The 9,591-nt window shown below is 52.2% G+C and overlaps 1 protein-coding gene across 1 annotated transcript in view; it reads left to right on the plus strand.

Moving 5' to 3' along the window:
- Window positions 1–8,713, plus strand: part of LOC147609301 (ubiquitin-conjugating enzyme E2-17 kDa) — a 28,684-nt gene extending 19,971 nt beyond the window's left edge. The window contains exons 3-4 of the mRNA XM_086787406.1: window positions 7,935–8,039; window positions 8,393–8,713. Of these exons, the coding sequence (XP_086643532.1) occupies window positions 7,935–8,039; window positions 8,393–8,536 (249 nt within the window). The 3' untranslated portion in view covers window positions 8,537–8,713. The remainder of the gene's footprint in view (window positions 1–7,934; window positions 8,040–8,392) is intronic.
- Window positions 8,714–9,591: the final 878 nt, after the last annotated feature.

The raw sequence follows: 9,591 nt of genomic DNA on the forward strand, positions 1-9,591 counted from the left end.
CCATCCACTTGGTATCCATCAGTGAACAGCTCTTGAACTTCAGAGGATAGCGACGGGAAACCTTACCCTGTACCTTTCTTTCCTTATGTGCCAGTATATGCTCAGGAATAAGAACCTCGTCAAGTTCATCCACTTCCTTCTGAGCCTCATCTGATACATCCTCAGGCACCCAAAACCTGCTTGCACTCCACCCAAGTGATAAGCACAAGTCCTCGATGAAGCATAGTAGATCACCACTGCTAAACATAGAAAGAAACTGTCTTCCGAACCCATGAAGCCTCTATGAAGATACCACCGATGACAAACTGTCGAAAGCCATAGCCTTCAACGCATCTCCTGCACCATAACACTTCAACTGCTTCTTGTTCCTGGCCAACTACTTCTTGTCCTTGGTGTCTTTTCTCCTGAGCTTCATCTTCAGCTCTTGCTCTTCACCTCATATAGGCAAAGACACAAAATCTTGTACTGTGTCCTGCACTTCCTTTTTTTTTTTCACTTTCCTCATGTTGAAGCTTTTGATGTGACAACCACGGGCTCGCCTCCTTGAGAAAGTTGACGATGTGTCCCGACCAAAGCAACCACGGACTCGCCTCCTTGAGAAAGTTGGCGATTGTCCCGGCAACGGAACCTTGAAACCGGCCTGACGGGCGGTGAAACAAGCACTCATTTGCACATAAAACACTTCAACACCATTGAGGACCTAGAAAAGGAAAACAAACAGGGGGAGCTAGAGTGCTCCTGCAAATAGTACACGGACACCGATTGGCCCCAAATCGCAGTGGCGCCCCTTGCGGTATTTCTTTAATTGATTTTAAGAGCTTTGATTACAATATAAGGCTGGTAATTCAGCCGTCCCAGTAGAACTCCTGAAGCCTGCAAAGAACCTGCATCTGGCTTCTTGTCCACACGGCATCCACAAACAATTCCAGCCATTGTTCATATCGAAAGACTCTCCCACATTGAGCCTGCATACAGAAGCTTTCTCCCATGATCAAGGCTGCCACAACCATCCATAGCCTCTCACACTATGAACAGCATCACACCCTGACACATCCAGTGCTTCTGCATCACAACACAGACTCCCAAACTGTTTCTCAAAAGAGTATCACAGCACAGCATACCATACAGTTGACACACCTGTACAATCCCTCTCTACCTTCCAAGGGTACTATCCATCTCTATCATGGATTCCCTGTCCCCTGTTCAATCAGTAGCAAGGCTGTACCAAGCATGTGTCCATTCCTGTACCTTCTGCCTGCATATGTGACCTTTCTCCTGGAGAAACTCAAAAACATGTTTCCCTTTGAAACTCCTGTTCTGTTTCCATACATCTAGTTGCCTGTTCCCTCATGAAACATCTGGCAACATAGAGATGCCCATAGCTGTAGTTCCCACTGTTCCTTTCTAGCAGGAAGAAAACAATATGCTCCATGGGCACGCAGCCATGCGAGCTTGCTTCACTCCCATGCCAAGAAACATAACCACAAGACCTGTACTTGCAGCCAAAAACCCAAGCACATAGCTGAATTTGCAACCAAACAAAAACAGCCCATAGACTGTCCCAAAACAGTCCTGAATCCAAAGCAAAGATAAGCTGAAAGTTCCATCAGATGAACGCCATCGACACGATGTCTATGTTCATGGAAAACTAACCTCTGCCTTCTGTAAAAACACGGCGTTCTCCAAAAAGCACACACATGGCCTAGCTTTTTATGCGCCGCGTGAACCCTGGTGAAGCGCCGCCTGCAATAGTACGAAATTGACCTGAACTGGCCCACTTGTACCTGCTGGACAGAAACTGTACGCCTGCTGTACCCGACTGTACCAGCCGGTACAGATCTGTACCTACAACAAGCCGCCTGTCAGCAGTCGTACAGCCGCCTGTACCTGCTGTAGAGTTCCCTGACGGCTTCACCTGCACCAGTCAACCACAGCGCAGCAATCAACTGAATCAACGCCGCTTGTACTTGCAGCCGGCTGTACCTGCAGCAGTCGTACCACAAAAGATAGGCGCCTGCCTGCTTTTTCTGCCCAACAGCCCTTCACACGAGCATGAGAGAGGGTGTTCAGTGTGCAGCTCTGTGCGCCCAGCCAAGCAGCCCGCTTTCCAACCAAAAAGCCAGCCCATGGGTCTTCAGGCGACCAGCCCCTCTCAGTGAAGAAGCACACCACCCAACAAGAGTTAGGCGCCTCCTTTTCCTGGCAGCCCCTCCTTTTCCCCAAAAAGCACACGTGGCCCCAAAAAATAGCTTATGGGCCACGTTTTCTTCATAAATGGCATTAAAAATTACTTTAAAGGTTTTTAAAACCTTTTAAGTTAAAATTGCTTTGCCCCCTTTCACACATGGGGTTATCCACACATGGGCTTCCATCTTCACTCCCACCTGATGCCATTCACATTGTCCACCATGTCCCCGTGCACATCTGCATCTTGTCCAGAGAAAAACACAGGGTCATGACACAGCTTCTATCCGAGGTTGTGGATTCTGGCACTCTGGTCCAGGGTCGAGCGCAGTGGATCATCCTTCGGGTTGGGGAAGACCGCATTGGCTTCCTCAACTTCTACGCCCCTAATGGGGCGACCGGGAGAGCCGAGTTCTGGAGCACCATTAGGCAGTCCCTCCCCATGGCAGACCATTGGTGCCTAGGGGGGGATTGCAACATGCTGGAGGATGTAGAGGACAGGATGGGGGGCAGCCAGGAGACCATTCATGGGCCGGAGCTCGCTGCCTGGGAGGAACTAGTGCTGTAGGTGAGAGGCCAGGATCCGTGGACTCTCTCGGAGTTTGGCAGGTTGCAGGGGGGTTTATCTTTCTCGCGCTCGGATAGACGGGCCACAGGAGTTAACCTTTCCCGCATCGACAGGTTTTACATTGATGAGTGGGCTTGTGATAGAGGTGGCACTGTGGGCATACTTGCAGGCTCCTCGTTTTCAGACCACTTTCCAGTGCTTCTCCAGATCGAGGCCCTACGAGAGGAGAGCGAGGCCAGAGCGTCCGGATTCCAGATTGTCTCATAGAGGAGCCCGAGATTGCGACCAGAGTTGAGCAGGTCTGGCAGGAGCTGCAGTTCAGGAGAGGATCAGCAGCCACAGCGATCTTGCCAGGGGCTTGCAGGAGATCAGTAGGATGCTCAGACAGGCTGCCCTGGACCGTCTGGAGGCCTTCAGAGAGCAGGAGAGGAGCCTGCGGAGGAGTCTAGCGTCCCTTCAGAGACTCCTGGAGAGGGATCCTACGAGCCCTTGGATTTCAGAGCAGATGGAGTCAGCTCGCACAGAGATCAGATCCATCGAGGAGAGGAGGGTGGAGTTTCGATTCCATGCTCTTTTTGGACACAGGCTGGAGACAGAGTGACTCGAGATTTCTTTGAGGCGACAGGGCCTCGCTTCAGACAAGAGGGTCTCAGGCGTCTTCGGCAGGCTGATGGCCAGGTTGTGGTGGATCCCCCCAGGGTTCGGGCGATAGCCACAGATTTTTACAGGGATCTGCTCTCTGCTGAGCCAGCAGATGACAGGGTGAGAGAGGCTCGGGAGGCAGTTTGGAGCTTCATGAGACCGGTTGTGCCGTCCCATTTGCAGCACTCCCTTCTCTCCCCCTTCTCGGATACGGAACTGGAGGAGGCTCTTCAGGCACTTCCTCGGGGCAAATGCCCAGGAGAGGACGGTCTCTCAGTGGCTTTCTTCTAGAGGTACTGGGGTCTCTTGCATAGGGGTTTCAGATTGGCATTCCAGGAGATTATGGAGTTGGGAGACATGCCGGACAGCATGGCAGAGGGGTTGATTCACTTGATCCCCAAAGAGGGAGGAGACAGACTGGAGATTAGACAGTGGAGACCGATCACCTTGCTAGGCACGGCCTACAAGGTCCTAGCTAAGGCGATCAGCAGGCGGCTTCAGCCTCACCTTCCGGACATCATCCACTCCACGCAGACAGGCTTCATCCAGGATAGGAGCATCCTGGATAACATCTTCTCTTTCTGGGAGGCTACGGCTTTGGCTAGATTTCGGCAGGAGGATCTGGCAGTGCTCCTTCTCGACTTCGAGAAGGCATATGATCGGGTGGACTGGGCCTTCTTGGAAGGCACTATGGAGAGGATGGGCTTCCCCCCTCAGTGGATCCGTGGGGTCTCTGCACTCTACACATCGGCTCATAGCCAGGTGCTGATACAGGGCGTGCGGGGAGAGAGGTTCCAGCTCTCGCGCTCGGTGCGGCAGGGGTGCCCCTTGGCGCCCTTTCTTTTTCTTTTTGTGGCGGAGGCCATGAGCACTTTTTTGACGGCATAGGATACAGGTTTGCGGGGCCTCCAGCTCCCCATCCGCACTTCGGAGGAGCTCCTAGACTCGGAGTTTGCGGATGACACTGCTGTCTATCTTCAGGGAGGAGAGGAGAACCTCCGCCGCTTCGCCTCAGCCATGGACAGGTTTTGCAGAGCTTCGGGCGCTTTGATCAACTGGCACAAGTCGTGTGGGTTGTGGGTCAGTTCTATGCCCCCCCCCCGACTTGGAGGCCAGTTGATGGTTTTCAGTGGTTGCCCCCCGGCACTACAGTGCGCTATTTGGGATGCTATGTGGGCATTGACATATCTCCGGAGCAGCAGATAGCTCCCCTTCTTCTGAGCATTCGGAAGAAGCTTCTGTATTGGAGTACCGCTCGTTTATCTCTGGCTGGCCGAGTGGTTGTGGCCAACCAGGTTCTGCTTGCTACCATGTGGTACATCACTTCTTGCTGGGCCTTCTCTCGGGCGTGCATTGGCCAGGTGCAGAGGTTCATCAGGAACTTTCTTTGGTCCGATGGCGAGACGGGCGGCCCGCCAGGGCCAAGGTGGCATGGACTGTGATCACTCAGCCGAGGGAGAGAGGCGGCCTGGGCATTGTTGATCCTATTTGCCAAAGCCGAGCTTTGCTTGGCAAGTTGGTGATTCGTGGCCTCCTACCAGGCGCTGAGCCGTGGAAGGAGTTTCTTGTTTCCAGGATTCTCAGCCGCACTCCTTCTCTTAGCGGCCTCTGGACCCCCAACATCAGGTGGATCTTTACAGAGCAGCGATCCAGAGGAGTGGGCCTTGGCTTCGAGGAGCGTTTTGCAGCTAGCCTTCTGAGGGCCTGGGCGCATCTGAGGCCGTCACTCTTCCAGACTATGACCACTGGGAAGTCGGATCAAGGGGTTCCAGATCAATGGCTGCCTCAGGCGCTCCTCATCGGTGCCCGGAGGATCGCGGTCTCACGTGTCGTGGGGCCCATTGAGCTCCGGCCCAGCCCAGTCCCTAGACGACTGGATATGTTTTCAGCAGCTGTCTCTAGAGGCTCAGGAGAGGAGACTCAGCGGGATGAGGGGCAGAGAGTTGATGAGGCAGGACATTGAGGCGGCCATCCCCCGGGAGTGGCAGACCCCAGTACAGGACCCTCCACCTCCACAGTGGATGGGCGTCTTTACTCGGCATGAGATCCTTCTAGCGGTCTGCGGCTCAGCAGAGAGAGTCGCCCCACTCACTTTCGAGGTGGGAGAGGGTGGCCAGCTTGAGAGGACACGACTAGATTTGGATGAGCTCCAGGGTTGTATTTTTCAGAGGGTGCGGGTGGTCGGCTTTCATCAGAGACAATGGCATGTAGACCCCTCACCGGCCTCGATAGGGGAGGACTTTTCTTGGAGATTATGGGCTTGGGACAGCAGGCCTCTTATTCGCCTTCAGTGGGATCCAGGTGAGTGGTTTTGGCGAGATCCCTACTCGGCCCCTACCAGCCCAGGCATCCCCTTTTTTCAGTACACAGCGAGGCTGGGGCGACGGATTCAGAGGCACAGGATAGCGGGCACCCTGGCGGCGGCCGAGCATTGGCGGCGACAGGGGCTCTCCCCTGCCTTCCTTAGGGACTTCTGGCAGCGCCTTTGGGCCAGCTTTCGGCCCCGGAAGGTGACGCTTTTTCTCTGGCTTATAGCGCATAGAGGACTGGCTGTGGGGGCCTGGCTAGCTTTTGGCAGACACCCAGCGTCCTGCCCTCGGTGCGGCCATGCACAGGAGTCGCAGCGGCACTGCTTATGGGATTGCCCACAGGCACAGCAGGTCTGGCAGCGCGCTCTCAGGATGGTTTTTGCAGGCTCGCTAGGTGAGATGATGGTGACGTGGGAGGCGGTGGCTTGGGCCACGGACAGCGGCCCGGCCCTTGGATATGAGGACGTCCCTGGCAGTGCGACCATTCAGGTCTCTGACAGGGCGATGGCGGTGGTTCCGACGCCAGACTTCTCTTCGGCAGTCTCCCAGGAGGGGGACGGGCATAGATGGGAGATGATGAGCAGCATGACGGCTTGGCACATATGGAGAGCCCGATGCAGGGAGGCCATTGACCGCCAGGCAACTCCACCGGCGGAGGTCATACAGGCCCTCTGGGTGGACATCATTCACACCTTGAGAGGAGACTGGGGGAAACTTCACAGGGTGACTCGGATCGCATGAGAGGTCGCCGCAAGGCTTTCCTCTGCACTTGGCAGCCTGGCCCTTTCCTCATCGCGAGGGGCGAGGATGTCACTTGGAACTATAGGCCTCCAGTTTGGCTCTTCTCACCTCCCACATGTACTACTAGGTAGCCCCCCCCAGAGAGCGGCCAGCCACGGGGGTGGAGCTCAGGTGTTCACTGTGTGTTTTTTATCCCTCCTTGTGAGGTGAGCTTTGTAGCCTTATGGCGTTTTCTCATTAACTAATAGAAGGATCGTTTTTTCAAAAAAAAAAAAAAGGTGGGGAACCGCTACATAGTCTTTATCCTAAGGATCTATTAGCTTTGCCAAAGTTAAACTGATAAATAAATTGATTGACAGCTAAATGATCACATGTACCATCATACTTTCTAAAATTGGGCTGAGTCCGGGTGACGGTCGTTGATGTCGCGGGAGTTTGGTTGATGGTGCGTATTGCGAAGAAACTGAAGAGAGGGTGTGTTGAAATTGCAGATGCATGACCTTCCTTTCCCGCTTGTGTTCGAGTATCATTTGCTCTTGATCAAGCTTTCGTTGGTGCTCCTGAGCTGCGAGGTCAACCGTCAGCCCGACGCCTGTCTTCAAGCTTGCGTTGAGCTTCCTCATAGTCCCGTCTGTCTGCTTTTTTCGTGTTGCTTTCTTGCTTCTTCGGCTTCAGCTTTTTCTTCCCGCCGTTTGGCCTCATCCTCTCGGCTTTGTTGTTCCATCTGAAAGAAGAGGGAGATGAGGTTGGGGGTAGTTGGTGGAGTGGGTCTTGCTACGGTAGCCTCCAAGAGTTGGAGACGCTCCATGAGAAGTTGGTTTTGTGCTCAGAGTAGAGCTATGGTTATCTGCTGCATGGTCTCCTTCGAGGGAGATGTCTTCTTGTTGATGTGTACTCTCCTTTGTAGACATTTTTCTGAAGTCGGTGGTCGTGCCGGAGTGAAGTTTGACCATCCAAGGATGCTCACGCTAGGATGCGGTGTGTGTGGACAAGCTGAATCTGATACCAATGTAACATGCAGCGGAATTATGCGTAGATGTAGAATCCTGTCCTGAAAGGCATGTGAATCTCTATGAGGTTCCCAATTGATTGGCAGAATGATCAAGTGGGCAAGAAGGTGGTGGTGGCAGGACACACTTGCTGGAAAGGTATGTCTCATCTTCCATTTCCATAGTACATGAGAAGACCTTTGATGGTATGTGGAATGGGTGTTCTGAAAATCTGGAGTTCAGCTAGCCATGGTTCTAGCCTCTAGGGTATGGTAAGGACTGCCATTCGTAACTTGCTTTACAAAGCATGTATGATTGTGTACATGCATAATAAAAAATAGTGCAATAACCCCTGCAGAAAATAAATGCTCTAGTGATGACATCTATTATTTACTTCTTGTTTTTTTAATATGAATTTTGATTATTGAGTATTCATTAGTTTCATTCAATGCACTAATTTTGCGCCAACAAATTTACTTTCTTGTATGGTACCTTATGCAGGTTGCTTTTCGAACTAAAGTTTTCCACCCAAACGTCAATAGTAATGGAAGTATCTGTTTAGACATTCTGAAGGAGCAGTGGAGTCCAGCCTTGACAATTTCAAAGGTGAGATATATGTGTGCATTCTTTATTCATGTGCATGCAAGCATCGGCCTGAGTGGTGTGAGGTGTATATGTGCATGTGCATGTTATTGCTTGCTTGGTGCATCTGCACGCACGCATGCACGCATGCACATACATACATTATGCATGTGCACATACATACATACATGCACGTGCACATACATGGTCATGTGTTCACGTACTTGTACGGTATACGCATGTATGAGTACACATACGTATTTGTGCATGACAGACACGTAATCATCAGTGGTGGATATGTTGTGAAGCTATGCTTAACTTTGTTTTTCTTGGTATACATTTGGACGGAGCTGATACGTTTTATTCCAATGCCTCAGGTTCTTCTCTCTATCTGCTCTTTACTCACTGATCCTAACCCGGATGACCCTCTAGTTCCTGAGATTGCTCACATGTACAAGACGGACAGGGTAAAGTATGAGACAACTGCAAGGAGCTGGACCCAGAAGTATGCAATGGGTTGAAAAGGGGTGAACGTTGTTATCTACGTAACAAGTTTCTGCTGGTGTTTTGTAGCGAAAGTTTGTACAAATGGTCTCTTCTTGCTGCTTTTTGCACGAAGAGCACCTTGGTTAATACTTTTATTCCTTACTTTGGCAGTACAAAAACGCTTTTGGCAAGCAAAAAAGCATGTTTTTCCACTAGCATCAATTTTTGTGCTTAAAAGTACTAAAAAAGAAACGCAAGCCAAGAAATCATGAAGCACCTTCCAAAATCTTAACTCGATCCCTTGTGCAAGGTCCACCTAGCGACATTTGAAATCTCTCTCTCTCTCTGCGCATACCCCTCTGCCCGTTACACACCCCCCCTCCCCCCCCTCTTTGCTGCGCCTCCTGCCCTCTTTGCCTGCCAGCCCCTGTGCCTCGCTTCCTCCTGCCCGCCAGCCCCTCGCCTCCTCTCCTCTCTCTCTCCCGCCTGTCCTCTCAGCCCCCGCCTCCCCCCCTCTTCTCTACCTTCCGCCTGTCCTGTGAGCCCCGGCCTCCCCCCCTCTGCACGCTACCCCTCTGCCTGTCCCCCCCCCCCCCCCCTTTTTTGCTGCACCTCCTGCCCCCGCATGCACACCTGACACCACCTGTGCATTCTCCTGCCCCCACCTGCACACGCAGCCCCGCCATTGCCCTACTGCTGAATCTTTTCTCTACATGGCTTGACCTCCCTCCTGTTGCTGTTTCGTGCTGCGTGTAGGTGTCATGGATTAAATTCCAGTCCATTGGCTGTGGGAAGTACTGCAAAAAGTCATGGCCAAGACCGGAGTTAAAGAGGAGCTCGTGAAGGTGGAGGACAAGCTCAGCACAATTATCAAAGAAAACAAGAAGATGGTCGACTCTTCCGTTACCGCAATCATAAACCGCCTCTCCAAACTTGAGAAGGGATTTGACAAAATCCAAGAGCTCGAAGAGAGAACATCCAGGCAAGAGGCTGAGATTTCAGCCTTAAAGGAGGAACAAGTGGAGGCCAAATTGCATGTTGAAAGTCAAGCGGCTGAAATCTCAGCCCTCAAAAAAGAGTTGGAAGCCAC

Source organism: Cibotium barometz, chromosome 51 (genome assembly GCF_041138505.1).
Source record: "Cibotium barometz isolate CiBa-2024 chromosome 51, ASM4113850v1, whole genome shotgun sequence".
In the NCBI taxonomy this organism is placed as follows: Eukaryota; Viridiplantae; Streptophyta; class Polypodiopsida; order Cyatheales; family Cibotiaceae; genus Cibotium; species Cibotium barometz.